General features: G+C 37.7%; 1 protein-coding gene across 4 annotated transcripts in view; it reads left to right on the forward strand.

Annotated features, from left to right (window-relative positions):
* Positions 1-26,286, forward strand: part of ClC-a (chloride channel protein 2) — a 222,308-nt gene that overhangs the window by 162,948 nt on the left and 33,074 nt on the right. For all 4 annotated transcript variants that reach the window (XM_083135172.1, XM_083135173.1, XM_083135170.1 and 1 more), the window contains exons 3-11: positions 2,046-2,174; positions 5,455-5,588; positions 9,380-9,536; positions 14,802-14,927; positions 17,466-17,550; positions 19,948-20,049; positions 21,493-21,595; positions 22,760-22,891; positions 23,886-24,048. In XM_083135172.1, coding sequence (XP_082991298.1) covers positions 2,046-2,174; positions 5,455-5,588; positions 9,380-9,536; positions 14,802-14,927; positions 17,466-17,550; positions 19,948-20,049; positions 21,493-21,595; positions 22,760-22,891; positions 23,886-24,048 — 1,131 coding nt within the window. The remainder of the gene's footprint in view (positions 1-2,045; positions 2,175-5,454; positions 5,589-9,379; positions 9,537-14,801; positions 14,928-17,465; positions 17,551-19,947; positions 20,050-21,492; positions 21,596-22,759; positions 22,892-23,885; positions 24,049-26,286) is intronic.

Here is a 26,286-nt window from a genome sequence, read left to right on the forward strand (position 1 = left end):
ATGATTTTGCACGAAATGTGAGTGTAATACTTCGAATTTATTAACTTTGTCGGTAACCCTGGCAAACGGCGAACAAAGTTTTTTTTTTATTAAGGTTAATAAAAATACTGTCATCCGTCAATCATTTCTGAAACACGCTTGTTTGCATATAATGCAAGATAGCATTATACGAAAAATATTACATGCAAAGGTAAAGGCAAGGTTCTCTGTGCACATAGTACCATGTCATGAAGGCATATTTAGGGGATGTGGGGATAGGGCCACACACATTCTCGATCTCGGCCATTTTGGAGGTGATGTGATTGATCAACACCACTCTCTGGCTGCCTTTACCTCTCAGGGTTGCCCCCCAGGTACCTATTAATTTGAGGCTGGGTGAACCTCAGAGGCGTTTTATGCGGGAACAACGCAGAGAAGAATTCAGACCTTAGATCACCCATGCGGGAGATCCGGGAATATTACATTTCAAAAATCCAATCATGTGTCGCATATGAAGTCAACCCTTCATTTCTTTCCTAATACTTGTTACATTTAAGATACGTTTAAGAGAGAGGGAGAAAGTGTTTTTATAAAATATAACAATAATATAAAATTAGTGTCTCATCCGTGGGAGATCATCCAGCCAGTTACGGGTGACGTGTGGTTAACACGACGAACGCTTAGTCGTTCTTGTAGTTTTTCATGACCGGGTTATGCTACTCATTCCTATCTCCCCAATTTCCTCACAATGGTGAGTGGCCACCGGTTCCATACACAGGCCGAAATCTCAGGAGAAAAGTTGTTACGCTTCCCCCAGGAGACTCTAACCTGCACACGTTCCGTAACCCCAGCCCAAAGCATGACGCTTTATACCCCAAGGCCAAGGTGCGGGAGAAAAGATTTAACAACCATAAATATTTGGTGTAAATCTAACAATCTAAAAATAAACCCCAAGAAACTAACTTTCTCTGTTGAAAGTCCCCGAAATAGTCTGATAAATCTTAACAAGATATGTATCAAGCTAAGCACATCTAAAATCCCTTATTCAACAGGTGTCATCTTCGATAAACACCTTTACTGGGACCTTCATATCCAAGAACAAACTTAGAAAAGGTTATGCAGTCCTAAGATATCTAGTTACAAAGAATGCCTAAAAAGAGAGATTGAAATTAAACTAGTACAATCCTTGATCTTTCCTATACCGAAGTACTACAATGTAATTTAGAGACCAAATCTGAGAAACAACACCAAAATTAAGAAAATCCAAAATGCAGGTTACTGTTTTGTGTACCACATTAAAAAGTCTTGCCACATCATCCCAACCCTAAAGGAAAACAAAATGCTAAACACGACCATCTGTGTTGTTTTATTCAGTCTTTTACAAACAGAAACCGCTGGAAACCTGTTCGAGAAATTAAAATCCAGAAGGTAAATTCATGATTATAAACCAAAGGGAAAATCAAACCTTGAACCTATTCGGCTGCAAGAGGATGGAATAAATTTCCTCCTTCCAGAACGTCCATCACCAATGGTAAAAACTTGAAAAACAAACTAAAAAAATATATTGCTAAATGATCATTTAAAAGCACTCGCAAATAACCATGTCATATTCTCACTGAATTAACTTGATGATACAACTTTCGCGATTAGCCAACAGTGGCAGAAAACCGAAGTAAAATAAAGCAAATCAATCAATCATTGATGATACAACTATTCTTATATTCCATATTTATTTTCCCCACACCTCGCTAATCCTTGACTATATATTGTCGTATTAATCCATATTTTACCTTTTTTTATAATCTTAGTTTGTATTAGTCTTACATAAATGACACAAACCACAATAGTTTCTATTAATGTGTGTATCCTTTTGTGTAAATTTATTGTCTGAGTCTCTGTTCTCACCCCTCTTTGCATGTCTTTTTTTGTGCTTTTCTTTGTGTGTATGTTTACTTTTCTCTTGGTGTATGTGTCTTTTAGTTTGTTGTGTATGTTTACATTGGGGATAGGTGGCAGATCAGCTGCAGGCTGAATGAATTAAATATGTAATCTTTTTTATTCAACAGCACGAATATGGTTGTACAGAGACTTAGCGACACATATAGCCCTTCAGTATTTTGCGTGGATAAGTCTTCCAGTGTTCCTAGTTCTATTTTCTGCTGGGTTTGTGCACATAGTTGCTCCACAATCCATAGGTAAGTGCATTTTCAGTATTTTTTAAAAAAATATTACTTGTATATTGTTAATTAGAATTTTCTCCAGCAACTGCACGTAGCCTCAATATGTATAAGTATAAATTTTTCACAAATTATTTTGACCCTGTTTTTACATACAATTGGTATAATAAAAAAGAAATACAATCAAGATGGATTCACTGCAGGCCATACATGTCTTGCTTTTGTGTATGGGTGATAATATTAAACATAGGGAAGATCAAAACAATGACAAATGCAGGATGGGAGCATATTCCATTAAGAATCTCCATTATGCAACCCATATGCAAGTATGATATTGACATTCATGCTTGTAAGCCACAACCAAGAGGAAGTGTCACATTAGATTAGATTCATTTCATCCATGATCACATGTTTGCATGTACATATTCTTTGATATTGGACATGTCAGTTTCTGTTCACTACTAATGAAATACATTATAATATAATATAGTGAGTTGATGCAATGACATGATACCTTAGCCTATTTCAATTCAATGTTGGAAGGTGTGGTGATACAGTCTATTATATTTTAGTTACATCAGTAAAATATGTTGAGGTTACAATATGAAGATAAATTAAAAGATTAAATGATATTGGTAAACCATAATCCCAAATTGATGTTCATGACAACTGTAACTCCAAATGACGTCGAGCAAATTATTAAATAACTTTTAAAATAATAATTATTATAATTCTGCTCAGCATGATGACATACTGATTTTTTAATAAGAATTGTGCAGTCCAACAATTAAGTAATGAGACAGTCGTTATCAGATAAAAAGGAAACAAAATAGTTGAATATTGCCTGTTTATTACTCAAAGTACATACCTCCTGCATCAATACAGCAATTGGCACGGTGACAAACGATCAATATGACATCTGCAAATCTTCGTGTGGTATGACTTGAAGATTGGATGTCACAACCTGTTGGATGGTCCTGTGTTCATCAAAACAGCAGCTTCACTTTCGGGAACAAGAAAATAATCACAGGGGGATAAATCTGGGTAGTAGAGACAATGATTGAACACACCCACTTGTTTTTGGACTAGGAATACCTAGGCAACCACTGCTCTGTGAGACAGTGCATTATCGTGGAGCAGGAATCAACTGCCCGGTTCAGGATACTGAGGTCTGATATGGTCAGTTCTCTTCCATAATCATTCAGAGGGCTATGAAAGCAACAACCAATTACACTTTCACTCTCTGGAACAATTAATTACATGAGGAATAATGCCTTTACTGTCGTTAAAAAGCACAACATTGTCTTCACCCTTGGCTTTTGGAGCTCCATTTCCTTGCCTCTTGGTAAATTTAGTGACTTCCATTCAGCGATTTGTCAGTTCGTACAAGCACCATAGTGAAAGTGCTCTGTTTTGTCCTCCACAACAATAGAATTCAAGAAATGTTTATTTCCGCAAGCAGTTTTCAGAATGTTTTTCATGAAACTTGATGTTCACTCGCTGCTCCATAGCTATTACATGACAACACCCTTACACCTCCCTCATGACATGGCAGCATAATTTCCAGTGTGCCCATCGCAAGTTCATGAGGTGTTGCCAGATTGTGGATTATGGACCACACTACATCATGAACATACGGAGCAGAGACTTGGACAATGAGAGAGAGAGACAAATGAAAGATGCAGGCAGTGGAGATAAAATTTTTAAGGAGTATATTGGGGATGACTAGAAGGGATATAATAAGGAATGAGGAGATCCAACAGACAGTGGGTGTGGTGAAGCTTCAGGACAGGATAGATCAAGCACAGATGAGATTGTTCTGACACATGAAGAGGATGGATGCAGAAAGACTAGCAGTAAGAGCTTACAATGCACAAGGACTGGGAATAAGGCCAAGATGTCGATGGAAAGAGCAGATAGCGGAGAAGAGTGTTAGGAGAAGAGGACAAGATTGGAACACTGTGGAAAGAGAGGAGTGATGGAAGACCAGGGAAAAATAGAAAGGCTCGACTTCTATGCCAACCCAGCCGGAGGCAGGAAACTGCAAAGGATGATGATGATGACTACATCATAAACATGTTACTTCACAGATAGAATGCACACGTGGGGCAATATAAAATCATGCTCATTACTTACTTGTTGGACTGTGTATATATAATCTTTCACTTACACCAGGTAAATTTCCTGATGAATTTAAAATAGCAAAAATAAAACCAACCTTTATGAAAGTAAATAAAAATCATGCACACAACTGTCAATCGGTCCCAATCCCCCCAGTTTTCTCAAAATGCTTGAGCACTTTATGTACAATAGGTCAATAGAATAATAGGGTTTCTTGAACTGTTTGTTTGTTTGTACTGTTGTTTTAAGTCCACTTTATGCACAGAAAGGCTAATCGAGACTGGATCTGCAGTTTAAAGTAGAATCCGAACCGCTACATGCCTCCACTGGGTTTCTTGAAAAGACCAAAATACTAACAGGAACATAATTTGGGTTTAGGAAAACAGAACAAGAAACCATGCATTGTACTCATTTTTATGAAAAAGGTACAAAGCTAGGGATAAAAAAGAATGTGTTTATGGTATTTCCCAAGATCTTACAAAACAGAGGTCATTGAACCACTGTACCCCCTCGAGAATTACCATGACTTTTTTTTAATCTTTTGATGTTTTATGTAATGCTAAATTGATTCCAGCGTGCGTAAAGCACAAATAACGGCGATATTTGATTCCAAAGTATGACCCGCATAACTAAGAACCTGCAAGCTGAGAGTACTATTGCTTCTTTTTATTAGTAATAACTGTTGAATACACATTCAAACAGATAAAGAACACATGCACAAGATCAGCTAACTTAGCACTCCCAACTGGACAAAAATGTCAAAAATTGATATGAGCACCAAACCTAACAATCTAACTTAACGACATAAAATTATAAACATCAATAAATTTGACACTCCTAACTATAATTTCACTTCTATTTTGGTTTCATAAGTTTTCAGCCCTTCATGTTTGGTTTACTTTATTTCATAAGACATTTATGAAACGGTAGGCAAGTTCCCATCTGCTGATATTGTGGAATGTCATGTTTGGTGCTGTATTCACTTGCATGAAGACTTTGGGCTGTTCTACTACATGCTAAAGTAACAAATGTACTTTTCTTCACACATTCATAAAGAACTTAATCTTCATAAAGCATGCGACAGTACTCTGTACAATTAAGGAATTATAGAATTATATGTTACAGTATTTTGCCTTGATACATGCTATTTGTTTATTGTTGTTATTTGTCTTGATAGGCTCAGGCATTCCAGAAATGAAAACTATATTAAGAGGAGTAGCTTTAAAAGAATATCTCACTTTTCGAACGTTAATTGCAAAAGTTGTGGGTCTGACTGCTACGTTGGGGAGTGGTATGCCACTCGGCAAGGAGGTAAGGATATTAATTTAAATCTTGTATTTACAGAAATTGATGAATAAGGTTTAACTAACTAACACTGCAGGGTGGCTACTCACCGGGAATTCCTTGAATTCTTGTAATTTTGCATGGATTCTGCTTGAATTTTTCTCTGTAGACGTGAAAAATTGCAATATTATTAATCAATTAATAAAACATACTTATAAATATACTCACAAGTGCTCTAAGGCAAGTTTTGTGCAGTTTAGGTTTTATTTTTATCGAGGAAGAAAAATAAAGACTGCATTAAAAGTAAAACAGAACCCTCTCAATTCGTTTCCTTTTGCTTTGTTAGTGTCCTTTGCAGAACAATCTACGGTGAGCCACATAATTAGATAAGATTTCTGAATATTTACTGACGTAGTCGTGATATAATATGATGATAAATGTTTAATATTTATTTAACAAACAAAACACAATATTAGCACACTGTTAATTATTTTCAATTATGTTTAATATAATATATTAGTAAAATATTTTCATTAAACAAAACAAACATTTTTTGTGGGTTAAACAAAATTATTCGGACACATGGAAGGAGAAACAGGAAAACATGCTTGAAAAGCAACGAACAGAAATGTCAGTATCTGGTAGGCATCCCTTTCATTTCTAACACCTTGGATAAACGATTTGGCATACTTTCTACCAATTTTCTGGTGTACACTGCCGATATGTTGGCCCATTCATGTTGAAGTCTCTCCTTGAGGTCTGCCTTCGAGGTTATAGGTGTTTTCCTCACTTCTTTTTCCAACTTACACCAGAGGTGCTCAATGACGTTCAAGTCTGGAGACTGCGGTGGAGGATGGAGCACTTTTAGGCAGTTGTACAATAACCATTCTTGTACTATGCAGGAAGTGTGCTTCAGGTCATTATCATGATAAAACATAAAGTTACAAAGAATGCCCATCATTTCAGCACTAGTCTTTAGATTAGACTTCAGAATGTCAAGGTAACGGTACCTGTCCATTGTCTGTTCGATGAAAGCCAATTTACCAACGCCTTGGGCCAACATGCAGCCCCAAACCATTACGTGACCACCCCCGTGCTTCACTGTTGCTTGCAAATTTTTCCCTCGGAGCTCCTCATTTGCTTTACACCACACTGTTACCCTCCCATCTGACTCACAAATATTGAATTTACTCTCGTCAGTGAAAATTACCCGATTCCACCATGTCTGATCCTTTCCTAAGTGTTCCTTTGCGAACACCAGTCTTTTTGTCCTGTTTGGCTTACTTACAAATGGCTTTCTCCTGGCTACACGGCCATGATAGTTTGCCCTTCTGAGCACTCTTCGTATAGTTTCAGGATGACTATGCTTTCCACACTCCTCAGCTACCTCAGCACACACCATTGGAGCACTCATCTTTGGTTATTTTTTTTTAATTTTCCTCACGATTACTGTCTCTTCTGGGGAAAAAATTCTTGGTCTCCCTGTATGACCGTGGGACTCGATCCTGTCTTCATCTTTAAATCGCTTAATAATATCTGCAACTGTACTTTTTTTCATTTTCAACATTGAGGCAATTGCATGGTAAGTTTTGCCCTTAGCGTGGTGTCATATCACTAACTGACGTTGTTCAAATGAACTTTCCTTTCCTCTTCGCCCCATTTCTACGTAGAAAATGTTCTTATATCACAACTTTGTTAAACAAAACGCGATCGTAATTGCTATAGAAACCTACAGGAAACCAGAGTTAATATATGAACAGAGTATACATACATCAATCAATCCGTAAATCGAAATTGTCACTGTATCGCAAACTTACATTAACATTTACTATGTGCCCGAATAATTCTGTGGCACTATTTTTGCAACGGTTGGGATTCATCCTTTGTTATTTTGTTGCTGATGTTCGTTTTTTAACTTTTTATCGTCCAATTTTGTGCTAAACATGACATTTTTTAAACGAAAATCAACTTCAATGCTGTACACAGATTTCACTCCTTTCCCGCTCTTAAATGTTAGAAATTTACTGTGTGTTCAAATAATTATGTGACTCACTGTATCTGACATAGGGAAGATCATTCCAAGATAAAATATATTGATGTTAATTAGATAAATTTGAAATTGTTATACAATTAACAATTTCTCGTACATTGCTATATTCCGTAACATTGTGACTTGTGTTTGTAGATGTATTTCTAGTCTGAGTATGCGAAACGACAAATGTAAACTCTGAACCTTGAAATAAATATGTATCGTTCAATTGAATTGAATTAGGATTTTTGGATACATCGGAATCACACATTGTTAATATATTTGCCTTTGTATGTTTGTGGGTGGTGAGAGGTGATAGATAATACGTAAGGTTGAAATAGAGAAAACATCAGCTTTGAAACCTTGAATTTTTGGAAAGTTCACCTTGAAAACCAGGAATTATACTTGAATTTTATCATGGTCCTAGAGTGGCCACCCTGCACTGTAACCTGGCATGTGAGTTATAATCATTAAACTGTAGGTTTGGCTAGAAGCTATTATAATTCCTAACAATTTTTGACAATCTTTATAAATTGTATTTCAACAAATATTTGCTGATCATGAGTTAAGTTTGTTTTCACAGATAAGTTTCTTCCTTTATGGCATGTGAAATTTTGGAACAGATATGTGAATGAAACATTGGATTTTCTTTTCAGGAACACCTTGTGTGAACCAAAAATAATGCACAGGCAAAATCATGCCTTGCTACTTCTTGTCTCAATTTTTTGTGCAGTTCATTTCCTTGCGCTTTAGTCTAATAATTTTGCTGATTTGGTTTCAAGTGTAGGTATTTATAATTTTAAAGTGCACTCGATTTCTTTTCTCGTATTTTGTACATAATTTATGTATCATATTTGCTGTATTTATGCTATTCTATATGTGGAAGTGATTTTGTTTATGTATTACTTGATTCAGCTACATACTTGGTCTCCTCTATTGTGTTATGTAAAAAACACACAGGTTATATAACCATATTCACACCTTGCCACTTCCAGTCTTGAATTTCTGCACTTCATTTCCTTGTGCTTTATGGATTTGGTTTCAAGTGTATGATAAGTCTGTCTCTTCCTTATGTAACCATATTTTAATTTAGTTTTACTATGAATTTTCTCAAATGTACGACAAACGTTGGTTGTAAAAGTGGCCCTAGAGCCGCAACACGCTAGCTAAATAAAGACGATATCAATGTATCTATCTATCTATAACTATTAAATAAACCAGAAACAACCAAGATATTACACTTAAAACAATCGGTAAAACACAATATAACAATGAATGTTGTTAATTTTTTACACAGATAGTTATCACAGTCAGGGTGTTGTAACTTAATAACTGCATTGATAATGATAAATAGATATATTTATTTCATCCATGAATTTAAGTATGAATGTAGATTGGGGAAAACTGACAGTAGAGTAAATGTCAAAAATGGAATTGAGAAATAAATATTTATACAAAGCATTAAATATTAAATGTACAAGTTATTAAAATTTTCATGTTTGTTGTTGGATCCAGATATTTGGATAGATCAATGCCTGTTATCCTCATTGTGGCCATGAACTTTGGAGTTGAAAAGAGCGCATGAAATAGAAATAGAAAAAAATAGCACATTAGAACACTCAAGGAAATAGTAAGTTGATAAAATTATCAGCAAATTAATATATAAATGTACATGTGTGTTTTTATGTATGCATCATAATAAATAAATAAATATCCAGTGAATACATCTCTGTTTTAAAAGAATTATAAAAAAGTTAGCTGTTTTTAATTTTCTTTACTTTTCTTTCAGGGTCCATTTGTACATATTGCCAGTATTGTTGCAACATTGCTATCAAAATTAGTTACTTCGTTTCAAGGAATATATGAAAACGAATCAAGAAACAGTGAGATGTTGGCTGCAGCATGCGCAGTGGGAGTTGCAAGTTGCTTCGCTGCACCCATTGGAGGTTAGTGCTTCTGTTTTTCAAGCATGCTTTTTTAAATTAATTTCGTACTTTTCATGTAATTTGTGTGTTTATAGAGAGTTTTATACACAGTAGGGTTGCCAACTTTTGGCCATGAATTTAAGTGAGATTTCCAACTTCGGCATTGAATTTACAGGAGATTTGTTTAATACATATTAATCTGAAAAAGTGAGTAATTCGTACAACCATAAGTTATGAAGAGAAGATTTGTTGCGACAAATTTTTCACATTATTAGTGCCGTGGCGACACTAACAAAAGTTAATTCAATGGATAATATTAAGCAAAGGAATTAAGCCATGTTATGTAAAATACATATCACAATACATAACAAAAATTTACAAATATACTGTTTATGTATGACAAAGCTCAGTCTTCATGGCATCTGACTACCATGCGAGGGACCCAGGTTCGATCGCGGTGAGGTAGAACCAGGATTTTCCCCACCTGTTCAAGTGGCTCTGTCGCCCACCCAGCGTCGTATAAAGTGGGTACTTGGAGGAAACTCTGGGGGCTAAAGGTGGCCAACACCACCACCTTCAGCCATGATCAAGAAAGTGTGGTGCCCTACTCCACACCCCCTATATGCCTTCATGGTGTGGTGCAAAGCACAGAGGAGCACTTTACTTTTTACGGTTCATTTATGTAGCTGCTGTGGTCTAGTTGGTAGGGTGTCTGACTGCCATGTCAGAGACCCAGGTTTGATTCCCAGGTTGGATGATCTAAGGTCAGAATTTTTTCGGCCTTGTGGCCACATAAAGTGGCTCTGGAACTTACCCAGCCTCCAATCAATGGGTACCTTGGGGTAACTCTGGGGGTAATGGTGGTCAGAGCATGGTGCTGATCACATCACCTCCAAAATGTCCGTTATCAAGAATGTATCAGGCCCTACCTCCAGGGCCACCGAAGCCCTGTGCAAACTATATCAGCGAGGCCCTTGTATTATGAAAATTGAAAATATCGACATCATCCGTTTCTCGTAAAATTCTACGCTATAGCAAGCATGGTTATTAGTATCATGTAATTATTATCTATTGTTATACCCACACGCGTGTTCGTCGTATCCCCTTTTACCACCAATGAAATCTAAAATTTGACACCCTGTAGAGGAAGGTGTCATCAAGGTAAACAACTTTTCTTAATGACTTTTGCTGATTGAGACCTCGTTTCTGCGCTATAAACACTAGAATAAATTTCCTTTGTGTCTGCAGCCATGTACTGCAAATTTATTATTTAAAACCGACGGTCACTCACCTGAGTCTAGAAGCAGAAGCAGAACTGGTGCAGAAGATGAAATACACTCTTCCTCGCAATTTGTTCCTACATTGCCACCTGGCTCACAGAAGAGTTAAATTTAAGATCAGCACTGCCACTGGCACTCACGGCTGTGACTAATCACCAACAACAACACTAACACTAAACCCCAGATTTTGCTATTACTTCCGTTTATCGATCGTGGCGGAATTTGAAGCAAATGGTATTTTGAGGTAGTAACATTTTTTCGAAGTCACCCTTCTGACTTCTTAGAAATGCATCTTTCCTTTTTTATAGCCTTTTGGAATCCTGATTAAGATTTACGAAATTTGTCTCGTTCCCAAGACATTTAATTTCCCACATTCGCGATTCTAAACACCCGCACACAGTACTGTCTCAAACAAGAATGACAAGGAAGGTAGAGAATGATTTCATTGACTTGAAACTTGTTGGGACTTAGGCATAGTTATAGAATCTGGCAAAATCTGCAAAGGCCCCTTCTCTGGGAGGGTTTGTCAGGAAATAAAAATAAAATATCTCCAGATCTTTATTTCTATTCACCTGCCGACATGCCAACCCAAGGCCTGTTGATATGCTCACCGCCTGCCTTTAGAGGTCTGTTTTTAAAGCCCCTTTTTTTGGAAATGGATAGAGCTGTAAAGTTTGATGAGGGATGAAAGGTCGCCACATAAAACATAGAAAATGCCTGCTTAGAAAGTGAAACAGGTCAAAGCCAGGCAGGGGCCAGGGGACTCAGCCCCCTATGAAATTTGGTAAAACTGTTTTATAAAATTTGTTTGCAGTGAAAATGTAGACAGCAGATATTATTTTGCTCAAGACTTGATAAAGGTTAAATTCACATAATAAAATGTGCAAATATCACATTCTTTCATCTGATTTACGACCCGAAGTCAAAGTAGCGGGAAGTAATTAGAATATTCTCTCGGCTTCAGCTACGAGTGGGAACAAGGGGTATGTGCAAGATAATAAAAAAAAAAAACATGTATTCATTTGAATGATATTTCTACATTTACTGTGTCCTCTATTAACTTAATACCCTCCCCCAACACACACACACACACACACACATATATATAGTGCTGTTAAACATTTGAAAATGGACTTGCTTTACAAAGCTACCGCTGATAACCCAAGGACCCCCCCCCCCCCCCCGGAGATAAATTCTGGCTACGGGCCTGAAGTGAAATATGCGTGTGTATTTTTTTATTATTATATTCGTTTGTTTCTTCTGAGAAATAAATCTGTCCGCAAGTATATGTTGAAACTACTATAGTGGAACCACCAGCAAAAACTCCCGTGAGGAGTAGGGGGAAGGGCAGGGTGGAGCAGTAGCATGCTTCCTTATGGCCCGAGCTGAATGCATCGAGGGGAAGGTGCGTGAAGGATTTTAGCCGAAGGTTCGTTTGTTTGTGGTCGCTCAATAAAATATAATTTAGAAAACCTGATATTTATTTTCCATGTCTGCTACCGACAAGAAGTAGCAAAATCTTATTGAAAATCAAATTTGAGGTAGGAAATTGTAAATTTGCCCTTTATTTTTTCACGAGAGTGCTACGAGCACTGTTGTAAAATCTGAAGTTCTTTGAATACCATCTTATAAGGGACTAAATAAAGATGAACGCCAATCCTGTGTTGCGAATTGCTCACCTCGAAAAGCCCAAATGAAATCACCATGAACAAAATATTGCAAACTGAGTGCTGTGCAAGTAAGAGGCAAATGATTGATTGTGCCAGCAATAGGACTGTTCTCAAAGTATGTTAATTCCAGATTTTCTTATTTTGCGTCACTTTTCTGCCTCTTTAGGCACATTGTAACGATGAGCACGAATGATGGTTAGATGAAATTAAAGAAGAAACACTCGCAGAGAAACACCTATGCCCACCTCTATATGAAAATTATGGATACTTACAATAAAATGAAATGAAACACTGAAGTGAAGGCCAGGATTTGAACCCGGAATTTTCGGTGTGGTTGACCACTCAACCACCTTGACCACTAAGATGGGCTCATGTCTTAAAATCACAATGACTGACTTTCTTACCAGAGAACTCAATAAGAATGCCCTAGATAAACTTTTCTTGCAAACTTTGTGCAAAAGAGAATTTTCATTAAAAAAAAAAAAAAAAAAAGGAAACTGAATGTTAAGCACCCAAATAAACTTGCGCCACAAGTAGGCTAATGTAAACAGGTAGACAAAGTCATGTATGATTTACAATTAATGTATTTACCAATTTATCGTGTAGATGTTGGCCTTGTCTCTTCCTTTACTCAATTATTACAAATGACGACAAGTTGTTAAACTATATTCACAAAGGTTTGCACGCAAAACTAATAGAGCAAACGTAATTTGCGGTTTGCTTGGATTCTGAAGAATAAATATTATGAAGATGGCAGATTGTTCTAAAAAAAAGCGAGAGCATTTTTTGAGAACTCTATATTTAATCTTACTGGGATGATATTAATGATGCAAGAGCACTGAACCTATCCATAATTTCAAAGTTCTTCACATTAATGCTGCTACAAACAACTCCAGCCCTCTGAGGACCAGGGTGTGCCAACAGATTTTCTTTGAGTGATCCGTGGTCTGCGCATCCCATCGCCGATGTTTTCTGGCTTTGGAGACCACCACATCATCTTTTCAAGCAGCTCCTCAATTGTCCTCACGATGCTGTGGGGGTCTAAAACTAGAGCGCTAACCACTATGCTAAGCGAGAGCTACTTTCACAGTAATAGGTATGCTTAATTTTTTTTTTTTATCTAAAGTATTATTTTTTCTAATTTCATCTACCATCGTCATCACAATCAGCCCAAAGAACAGGAAAGTGCATCTTCTTATCATTGTGGTGCCCATTTGCCTACTTGTTTGAGGAGTTTTAGTACCTACAAATCTGCACCCATGCTCGTTACTTTCTAAAAGGAGAGTGTTACGCGATTTGCACTACTGGAGTATAAACACTCAAAGACAGTTTCATATTACCAGCAGAGAAACCTTGCTGCGGTTGCAAACACTGTGGCTTGAAAAGAGGCCAAGCGGTCCTTCAGGACTCTTCTTTTCATCTTTTCTCAAATTGACCAGATCGTAAATTCCAAACGAGGGGCGGAACACCCTCAAATGTGTTGTCCCTCAGCTTGAAGAGTAGACAAATAACCATTTTAGGTGCCTGTCCTCTATCGAGCAATAATATATGACAGGAAATCGAGGAAAGTTTGATTCACAAATACATCTCTGTTCTTTGTCGGCAAATTCTGACTTGACAAGAATGGACACTGTTGTCCGTTACGAGAAATTCAACTTTGTTATGGTAAAATTTTTCGTTTCACAGGAATTATGTTTTTCTTCCTTCTCTTCCCTCTTTTCGAATGCAATCTCGCTTGCACGCACAAGAAATTAATGAATTACTGATTTAGAAGTACGAGGCCCCTCAAAGTGCGAGGCCATGTGCTGTGGCATGCGTCGCACACCCCCTAACGGTGGCCCTGCCTACCTCCACATCCTCTGAATGCACCTTACCTTTACCTGTCCATGTATTTGTTCACTGCTACTGTAGAACTATGCATGTTGCATCAGTCAACTACTGCATGACATCACTTCCGCCTGCAGAACTCTGAACGTGCAAGTCGACTTGGAAGTTTTGTGTGGCTCACCAAAATCGGAATGAGTTGAAATTTCGCTATCTTGGCAGTTAATGAAAAATACAGGAGAATAAAATGTCAATATGAGAGAATTAGCTGTGAAATAAGTGAGAGTTAACATCATCCTAATGCACAGTATTGTTCTATGGAATTTTTAATAGGGGTGTGCGGGACAGATTTTTTTTTTTTTTGAATTTTTTTCCTGATCCCAGTACAGACTTTTCGAGATCCTGCACACCCATAATTTTTAGCAATGAGAGTAAAAGGCTCTGGAAACATGTTGTTAATTTCATACTTACTCGAGCTAATGACTTGTCTTTTTCTTTTTTTTATTTGGTAGGCGTTCTCTTCAGCATCGAAGTAACAACTGTGTACTTTGCAGTGAGAAACTATTGGAGGGGTTTCTTTGCTGCAGTATGTGGTGCTACTGTTTTTAGGTTGTTAGCTGTTTGGTTTCAAAAAGAAGGTAAGTGCATACGAAAGCATAAAATGTGATGAGTAGGTTCAGAAATTTGTGAGAACTGATCTTTTAAGGTCATTGTAGGGTGTCCATTTCCCTTCAGTTTGCAGTCTGAAAAACATTTTCATTGTGCAATTTTTAATCTTTTTTTAAGTTATTGATCATTTTTCAGGATTTTTAGGATTTTTATTTATTGTATCTATGTTATTACAGATTGTCTTAATTCCTTCATGCTGTCATTTCGTTGGTGATTTCAGGTGGGGTGATGTCCCTGCATGGAGTGGCTCTGGGGATAACCCAGCCTCTCAATGGGTACCTGGGGGATAAAAGTAACCAGAGCATGGTGCTGATCACATCACCTGAACAACGGCCTTCGCGCCATGTTGCAGTATGCAGGATACAGCTTTTAGCTCAATGTTCATTTCATGCATGTTAGGCATATTTACTTCTCCAAGAATCCTTGAACAAAAATCCATTTTTAACTTTGGCTCAAGAGCAGAGAGAAAGATAGAAGGGGGCGGGGGGAGAAGACATAATCTTGGTGCATAATTGCAGATAATGCCGGAGACAACATTTCAGGCAGTTATGGACAAAAAAGTAAAATTGTACGCAATTGGAATTTTTATAAAAAAAAATCTGACTACTTGGTTGTTCTAGAGTACTAGGGCATGTTGGGAAAGTATGCCTGATATATAAAGTCACATTAAAGTACTTTTAAAATCTTGTCCAGCATTTAACGGACATTACGTTTTATTGTTGATTGTTGTTGATTTGTTGTTTTAAGTCCACTTTATGCACAGTAAGGCTAATTGGGACTGGACCTACAGTTTAAAGTGGGATCTGAACCACTTGTGCCTCCACCGGGTATCGAACCCTGGGCCCCTTGATTACAAGGCGACGACGCTACCACTGTGCCATCGGGGAGGCCCCATTATGTTTTATTATGTAGCTTCTTCTTGATTGATTAATTTCCTGAATACAGCCATTGTTATTGTTTACTTAACAGAGGAGTGTTTAAATATATCAGTCATAGTTAAGCTTTTTGCATAAAATATTTTACATTTTGTGTGTGTGTGTGTGTGTGAAAGACAAAGGAAGTTTATGCATAGCATCGCTTTTACATTCCAATATCAAATGAACTTATTGTAACCTTTCAATTTCACCACAGCAAGCTACATGTTATGCAAAAAAAAACAAATCAAATTCTTGTCGTCTGCTTTCTCCTGGTATACATATTTATTTCCCTGCACGAGATATACACTATGTTGCCATTCGTCACCCCTCAAAAAGTGCTCGGGATTGTCTGTACACGTCATACAACCTATAAAAGGCATTGCCGGTTGAGAATACACTCATACCAGCTACAGCAGTCAATATGGACAGACAACGCAAACTGAGTGAGGTGGAAAGAGGGATGATCATTGGAGCCCACAGGTTTGGGCATTCGACCCGTGAGATTTCCAACAAATTTCAGATACCCCGGTTGACAGTGAGTAATGTTATCGTGAAGTGGAAGCGAGAGGGGGTCATGACATGCCAAGCCAGACCCAATAAACCGAAAATATTAACAGATCGTGACCGTCGATGCTTGAAACGCATGGTGAAGTCAATCCGGAAGGCGTCGTTACAGATGGTGGCACAGGAGTTTTGATCGGCTTCCAGTAATGCTGCAATTGATCGTACTGTCCGCCGGGAGATCGTCGCACTTGGTTTTCATGGTCGCGCAGCAGTTCACAAGCCACATATCACAGCCCGCAATGCGACCCGTCTGTTACAGTGGTGCAAGAAACGCCATCATTCGACTCTCGAACAATGGAAATCCATCCTATGGAGTGATGAATCGTGCTACCAGATGTGGCGGTCCAATAGACGTGTGTGGGTGTGGCGTATACCCGGTGAACGCTGTTTACAGGACTGTAACGTACCCACAGTGAAATTCGGCAGAGGTGGCATCATGGTGTGGTCCTGGTTTTCGTGGTATGGTCTTGGTCCTCTTGTTTTAGTTCGGGAAAACATGAATTGCGATGCGTACCAAAAAGTTGTGGACAATTCTGCGCTACCGACATTGTGGGAACAATTTGGAATTGACCCATACCTGTTTCAGCATGACAATGCTCCATGTCATAGGGCAGGCATTATCAACACGTGGTTCGAGGACATGGCTGTGCAAATACTTGATTGGCCAGCCCAAAGTTCAGATATCAACCCCATTGAACACCTTTGGGACGAGTTGGAGCACTGCTTGAGAGCCAGGCTATGCTGCCCAAAAAACACCACTGAGCTGTTTGCCGCTTTGCAGGAGGAATGGGGCAAGATTACCGTCGACACATATTGCAAATTGGTGGAAAGTCTTCCTCGAAGGGTTTGCAGACATCATTGCGGCGAAAGGTGGCCCTACACGATGCTGATGTGGTGCTGCAACCAGATTAACGTACTGGTATGGGGTGTCCGGTGACGAATGGCAACATAGTGTAGTATATTACATAATGTATTCCTATTACTGTGAGTTAAGATATTAACAAAGTTTTCACTTTTCTTTGACAGCTACTGTAACAGCAGTGTTTGGGACACATTTTACAATGGATTTTCCATTTGATCCTCAGGAACTATTTGTTTTTGCATTAATTGGGTAGGAGTATATCATGTTTATAGTTTTAATTGCATGTACGATTACAAATGTTACAATTATTTTAGAATAAATTGAGTATTTTTTATAGGTAATCTTTCAGCATACTATTGCATACTGTGCAAAGTATTTGTTTGTTTTTTGCAGTCATCAATGATTCTTATAATCACATTGTTCAGAAATAAATATATATATTTTTTTATTTTCTGGGTTATAACTTTCATTCTCTTCTCAGTAAAATATTTTTTGTATAAAGTAAGATGAAGAGATTCTTTCAGAATGTCAGCCAGGTCAGTGCCAGATATGTTTCTGAGCTTTAAAGAGCTCTCCTCTCATCTTCAAAGATTTTCATCCACTTTTGTTATCTGTTAAGACTCTCAAACCCTTTTAACATCAGACTTGCACACACATTTGTATCCCAAATTGGAAGAGCCCTACCCAATTTCAAGAGATACTACCTACCCATACTCTCATTCTCTGGTGCCACGACAGCTCCATCAGCAGAACCATCCATTCATACTACACCCCCAACTGGCTCCCTCACAGAAACACTATCAAAGAAATCCATGCCATCAACCAACAGAAACCAGCATTGCACCTAGACAACAGACAGGCACACCCAACCTGGCATCCCATTCTTAAAAAAATCTCAGACCACAAAGAGAAAAAATGCAGTCCCGTCACTCAACCCTCCTCCACTCACCCAAAGAACATGAACCACATCACAAGTAGCAGACATCCCAACCCCAAAGTCACCATCCGGCAACACTACCTGATGATGGAAACCAAAACAACTGCCAGCAGAAAGCACAGCAGATGACGCAAGCCAAGAAACACACACCAGCGCCCCCAGATAGGAGAAAATGGAAATACCACCAGGGAGCAAACAATGAAGTGGCGCACTACCATCTCCATCCCAGACACTGTATCCTCAGTGAATGAAGACAGTGAGCCTTAAAAAATTAATAGGAAAAAAATATCTAATTCACAATGTGGAAACACGAAATTTCACATACACAATACCCCATCTGAGTAACCAGCAACCAGCATCAAATCCACAATTTGGACAGACTAATGGAAGCTTCCCATTCCTGGGCAAAGCCATCACACACAAATCTGATGGAACCTTAGGACACAGTGCATACAGGAAACAAATGCTCACAGATATATATATAGTTTTCTCTACATTATTTCGCCTGGTGATCTCCATCAGTGGTGCAAAGTACCTTCAGGGTGAAGTCAGTTACTTGCACACAGCTTTCACACATCAGGCATCATCACACTAGAGAGTCATGCTCAACAGATCCAAGAAACAAACCTGGACACCTCAGGAAACTTGAACACTTCAAGAAACTTAGACAACCAAGAGTAGAAGACAGCCATCATTCCATGTGCTGGAAATCTGTGTACATTCTTTCAAAACACATCAACACTATTAAAAACAGCCACTGAAAATCAGAAGCTGACTACGAAATCCAAAGGACGATTCAGGACAGAAGATACCTGGACTTGAACGCATCACCTGCTCCTGTGGTAAAGCCTGCATTGGACAAACTGGGAGGACAATCGAACAATGTTGCAAGGAACATGCCAGCAAGAATGTTCATTAGGAAAAATCAGGGTTAGCAGAATGTTCCATCCTCAAAGGCCTTAGAATTGTCTTCATGACAATCCTCAACAAGTCATCAGGCCTCCCCGATGGCGCAGTGGTATAGCCATCACCTTGTAATCAAGGGGTCCCAGGTTCGATGCTCGGTGGAGGCACATAGTGGTTCGGATTCCACTTCAAACTGTAGGTCCAGTCCCGATTAGCCTTACTGTGCATAAAGTGGACTTAAAACAAAATCAATCAATCCACAACAAGTCATCCAAGTACTGGGACCGAATCACCAACAAGGTGATCCATTGGGAAAAGGGAAACTGGCAACAGGGACATGGGACTCTAATTGCACCAGACCAGGTATAGGGGAAGTTGGAGAGATGGCACATGATTAGCCCTTCACCTACAATGGACTCCTTCCACATCAAGTAACTCAAAAACCTTGTTTGACACATTCCTGCACTTCAATCCCTGAAAACATTAGCTCTTGAAAGCTTGGAAGCAAATCCGGAACCAACCTGGCTGATATTCCAAGATAATCTACCAGATAAGCTTCAAGAATTACATAAAGTAAAATGTTGATACAAGCAGAAGAAATGCATGTTGACCAATTGAAATCTCATATTTATTAATTGTATGCTTCAAATTAGCATTAATAGTGGTACTGTTTCTAGCTTTTTTAATAAATGTCATTTTGTAAGGAAAGCTTCTATTAATGAAATTCACTTTAATGTAACCTAAATAAAATATAGATTTGCATATATGTGCACATTGTAATTTCTGTTTCTCTATCATTTCAGTGCAGTGTGTGGACTTGGTGGTGCATTTTACGTGTGGGTACATAGACAGTATGTATTGTTTATGAGAAGAAATAAAAGAATGAACAGCTTCTTACAACAAAAGTAAGTGTGTGTGTGTTCATTATGATTATGTCCAATATTTTGTTACTGATTTACGAGGGGAAGTCAGTAAACAGATCACAAACTAGCTGAAAATAGTAGTGAGTAGTTTCTAAAGGTGTAATTAGGTGGCAGCGCAATCCAGCTTGATATTCAGTTAGCAGTTGCTAGATACCAGATGCACGCATGGGCAGCTGTTTAAAAATGGCGACCGTACTAGAGGATTCTGTGTGCAGCTGACAAGCAAGTGACATTAGCATCGCAACTGCAATAGGGTGTTCCCATGATTTAGCCCAGTGGTTCCGAGACGTTTCCTTTCATACCGCTCTTAGTGTTTGAAGATTATTTATTAAGTTAAAAATTAAACACACATTTCAAATTCAGAAACATTTTATGTGTATAAATTTCTAAATAAGTTAAAAAATAAACATGCATTTCAAATTCAGAAACATTTTATGTGTAAAGAGTTCTAAAACCTTCTGTTGAGTAACAAGTAAGTGTCATTTCAGTGAAAATATTGGAACATTTTGCAGCACTCCTGTAAACCAGCCATGGTGCTCCAGTGCACCGCTGCGCATACTTTGGGAACCACTGATTTAACCTAGAGCATAATGCATGATCGTTTGAATTTCCAAAAAGGGTGCACACGGTGGTGGCTTACGTTTCCTGGATTATGAAGATGTTGAACGCGAGGTGCGACTCTGGCTGGGACAGCAGCACAAAGATTTTTATGGAGAAGGTTCTGGGGGGACTGATAAAGTGATGGGATAAGTGTATGAATGTTGGTGGAGATTATGCTGAAAAAACAGTTTTCAAGTCAATATCTCACTTAGCTTAGTACTTTTTTAATTAATGTTTGTGACCTACTTACTGACTTACCTATATATGTTCAAAGAATAATATTTTTTTAAAAAAATTGTAGTGACTGAACAAGTGTTCTTGAGTTATCAGCCAGGTTAAATTGATGTTAGCCTGACTGATAACCAGAGAACACTTGTTCAAATCATGTCACCAGGAAAGGTACAATTCCTAATTTTTGTATTGAATGGTTATTTTTTGGTAAAATTTAAGTTCATATTTATGTAAAAGCTAATGGGATTGGAATTACAGTTTAAAGTGAATACGAACCATGATAAATGCTTTCTGCAAATACAGAAATATTACAAATACTTCCTTTCATTTCTCTAGGTATCTTTCGCCAATTGGTCACACAGTTAACCAATTACATCTCTTGTTACTTTAATTTGCGTTTGTTTGAAATTGATTCATGTCATTCTTATCCTGTGGCAGTTAAATATCTTTTGCATTGGTAATGTTGCTAATTTCACTTCATGAAAAATGATGTGTATATATATATATATATATATATTATTTTTTTTGCAAACTCTTCTGTAACTGTGTAATGTACATTTAATGTCTAATCATTCTTTGCTTTCCATGTTTCAGTCGTTTTTTATATCCTGGGATTGTATCACTGATGGTGGCGTCTGCATCTTTTCCACCTGGTCTTGGTCAGTTTATGGCAGCCGATCTTAGTACACATGACCAGGTATAATAGTAAAGGTTATTTTCATTGTTATTTATAATCATTCTGCAGATATGTACTTAATATGAAGACAGAAGGTACTGTTTTGGATGGAATTTTCTTGTTCATGAAGCATTAAATATCTAAGTGGTTACAGGTTGTTAATTTGATGAGGCATTTATAATCATGCTAATAATTTCTCTATTGTGTCATAGGGTATCATCATGCATTTAACAAACATATTGAGTGGTTTTTAACAGCACATTTTTCTGTCAGGAAAATCTGACAAATTACATTTCCACATGCAATTCTCCACTGCTACTTGTACACTTCTGGATTGTAATGATTCCATTGAAACCAAATGGAGTTGTCACAACCAAGAAGTGTCCACAACTGTACATCAGGTGGTTAAATATACACCTTGATGCATATCCATTTTGAAGCCAAAGTATGTTGCCTCTGTCCCCCCCCCCCTACTTTTTTTGGTGGATTGATATAAATTTTTCTCCTCTTTACATGTTAAAGTATAAAATGCGGGAGAGACAACAGTACATAAAATAAATATGCTGTAAATGTAATTTTTTACAGTAACATAATAATCAAGAGATGTCTGTAATTTATTGTTGTCTCTTCATAACACTGCAATTGTTCTATGTTATCTTTTATGTGCCTAATTATATTTGTATTGATTTGCATCCTTAAATGTAAAAATGGTGATGAATTCATGGGGTAGGTTCTAAGGATTTCAGAAATGTATGACAAATGAATAATTTATTAAATAATATCTGCTTTCTGAGCAAGCAATCTACAAATTTTTTTTTTAGAAAATTAAAATTATATTTACTCATTTTAGTAATACATTCCACTACAATTAGCATAACTTTTATGGAATTATATGTTATAGGAAAATGTATGATTTCATATTGATAAACAAAACTAATATAGTTTCCAGCATCAAAACGTGCATATACTTTTTTTAGACTAACATGTAATATCTTTATATTGTGTTTTCTTTACCTTGATTATGTTTGTCTAGATATTGATTCATGCAGTTTATTTTATGTTTTTCATGAAGTCTTAATCTGTAGATGAACATATATTTATTAAAATGAAAGATATTGTGACTCTATGTGATGTACATAGAGACAGCTTTTCCATTGAAATGAAGTATGTTCTTGTCATTTGTAGGTTGCAGGCCTATTCAGCAACTTCACGTGGACAAAGAATCAGTTTACAGTTGAGGAAGCAGAAGTTTTAAGGCATTGGACAACTTCTAATTCAGGGGTATTTGTGAGCTTGGCAGGTTTTTTACTTTACACGGTAAGTTACTTTTAAGTTCTTCACCCTTATTAAGAAAAAAAAATCCTTAAGACAGGGTTACAAAACATTCTTTACATATTCTACAGTACACATATCACAAAGCGAACTGATATGTTTTGCCCCAGAATTACACCAGAGCAAGAATTCTCTTCTTAGAAAATTTTGTGCTGATATTTTTGGACCAATTCCCAGTGGTTTGTGTAGGAAAGGAGTTCTAAAAGTAGTATTTGGAAGTTACTATTTATTTGTAATGTAGCTACAAGTAACGGTTACGTCTTTTTAGAAAGAAGTAAGTATTTGCAACTGTAATAGTTACTTTTTTTGCAATAGAATTAAAATTATAACCAGTTACTTTACAACATTTAAATTGTTAATTTGTAATATGGTGGAAGAGCTATATTTGACAACTCTGTTTCCAACTATGTGTTTTCTCTGGATGCTAAGGTGAAAGAATTTTTGTGGAATCCCTAAAGCAAACTAGCAAAGCCGAACATAATTTAAGTTTGCAGCAATATTTCAAAATATTTCGCAAACACACATGCAGGAAATAGTTAATTCGGACTACTTTCAACATATCAATTATTTAATTTGTAATGTATAGACAAAATAATGCATGCCATAAGAGATACAATCTTGATCAGCAACAATCACTGAGCAGGCAAACTTGATACCTAAGGTTCGCCAACTGGGCTGCCAGATCTATGGAAGAAACAAGAAAACTTGAGAGTGAGTCTAACTTTACAGCTGCGAAATTGAAATTCAAATTATTCAGCGCATGAAACCACAGTTTTGCTTCATGCACTGATGAATGTAAGTAAAGATTGAACTTAAATTGTGGCAACTGGGATAAACCTATTTGCCAATATCAGTGAAATCAGCAAATGTTTGTCATGATGTCATCATAATCACGTTCAATTTCCCCCTTTTGAGATTTCTATATATGCATATGTGTATATAAAATAATTTTAAAAATGTAATTTTGTTAATTTTCCAGTTTTTATTTTCCATCATGGGTTCAACAGTGCCTGTTCCTTCAGGCAGTTTCATACCAGTTTTTAAAATAGGAGCTTCTTTTGGAAGAATGGTGGGGGAATTAATGCACACGTGGTTTCCTTATGGTGTTAGGTATGGTGGAATATTAACACCAATCATTCCAGGTAAGCAACCAAAGATTTATTTACAATAGTAGGTTTTAAGTATTCAGCATATAGGCCAGGGTTCCGACTCACCTGGAGCACCTGGAAATCTTAGGGAATTTGAAAAAAATAAAAATCCTATGAAAATATCAGGGAAAATCATCTAATTGATCAGTGTGTCCCAGGGGAGCACATCTGAAGAAGTAGAATATAATATGCTTTCGCTTGCTAATAATAATTATAATTATAGGGTGACACATATTGTATCTACCAATATAAGTTGGCAACCCTGTCGGAACGCAGGTGATCATGCACAGAAGTTTCCCATTCTTAGGCAGCTACAAGTCTTGCAATTAGTCTGGCGTGGAACGTTGGCCAGTTCAGACACGAATTGTGGCAGTAGAGGTGTTCATCCGAACAGGTCCCATTCAGGAGACACTGCGACGAAGGCCCAATGAGGGTCGCCATCAACCAGTGCCAGAGCGTCACAACATGATACAATGGGTCACACAGTAGAGAGCCAATGGCAGCGTGCAAAAACAGAAGTCTTCAGGTCGAAGGAGGCAGATTCTCTGGTGCCCTGATGCTTCCCAGTGCAGTGCCGACAATACAATATGTGCCACCCTGTTGTATGTACTAATAATTACAAATTATGTAACGGTTTACACAATCTACTTGGAAAATGTAATCTTTGCTTATTTTGCAGTACAGATCAATTGATATTGTGTTCGTTTTTAAACTTCTGTTTGTGCTCTATTTATATGGTCAATTTGAAGTTTTTTTTGGTGCACTGTAATACATTTTGAAAACTATCACAAAAAATCTGCATCCTTACTAACTTAATTATGAGGGAGAGTGAAATGAAATCCTCAAATTTACATGAAGTATCAGCTGTTACTTACAAACGACCTTAAGACTGCGACACTGATCAAGTAAACTTCAGAAGTCCATACATTTGCGCAAGTGAAGAGGAGTGGTTTTCCTGCCCTCTGGAAGGATAAAACTTATTCTCTGAAAAATTAAAATTCAATATACCCATGCATGTCTACTATACAGCAAGTTCATGAATGGAAGATGATGTTGAGATAACAGTCTTAGTTTGCAGGCAGATGGGTGAAAGCAGAGGTTTACTCAGAATTTTCAATTGGGGGATGTAAGTCTGTATGTAGGGAGGTGTAAGGGTAAATTGTGAGCTTTAATGGTCATAAGTAGGACTTTCGTGAAACGTTTTATGGGTTCAGGACATTTGGGGGGTTGTTAGAGGGTGAGTGGATAAATCACTGGGTGGAAGGTCCTTCACAATGTGACTGCAGGTCGAGGATTTATCCAGAATTTTCCATCTGAAGCTGATTTCAGATAGTATATAGGTGTGTGTAAGGGTATATTTAGAGCCAAGAGCCCGACCCTGTGGCCGAGTGGTTAGCACATCGCGCTGCGACGCCAAGGGTCCCGGGTTCGAATCCCGGTCGGGCTTGGTTGTTTGTGAATGTCCATTCATCACTCATCACCATCTTCGCAAATTAGCCAAGATGCACAAAACGCGAAGTAAAATAAACTAAATCAATCAATCAATCAATCAATTAGAGCCAAGATTATCATAAATTGGGTATTGTGAAAACTTTTAGGGGTGTTAATTCATTTTTGTGAGGGTGTTAGGGAGGTGTTGGGTGTGTGTGTGTGGATAAATCCCTGCTGCACGTGCAGCCCAAAGTTTCTTCTTGACATACAGGGTTTGTCCAATATGTATCGGGACTGAAGTCGTAAAAACAAATTTATTGAAGATATATGTACAGTGTGTTAATATTCCTCAAAATATGACCCTCCTGCATCAATACACCGCTGCCAGTGCTTTTTCCACTCTTCATGCGCCCCCTGGAAGTCTGCAACTGCAAGACTGCTCAGGCACCTCATTGAAGCCGCTTCGACCACCTCAATCGTCCTGAAATGATGTCCTTTCAGGCTCCTTTTGATCCGAGGGAACAAAAAGAAGTCAGGGAGCCATATCTGGACTGTAGGGTATTGTGCACAATGTTTGGCCAGTGCCTCCCTCACAGTTAGTGACGTGTGACTGGATGCATTGTTGTGATGCAGCAGCCAGGAATCTGCAATTTCCCTTCGGACACGGCAGACCCTAATCATCATTGGTCACAATTGAATGCACAGTGGATTTCAGTAAATTTAACTCCTGTGCTATCAAACAAACACTTAACCGGCGATCACTGTAAAGAAGTTCTTGCACTTTGGCAACATTTTCAGTGT

The sequence above is a fragment of the Lepisma saccharinum genome, chromosome 14, assembly GCF_977018435.1.
Source record: "Lepisma saccharinum chromosome 14, izLepSacc3.1, whole genome shotgun sequence".
NCBI classification, from domain to species: domain Eukaryota; kingdom Metazoa; phylum Arthropoda; class Insecta; order Zygentoma; family Lepismatidae; genus Lepisma; species Lepisma saccharinum.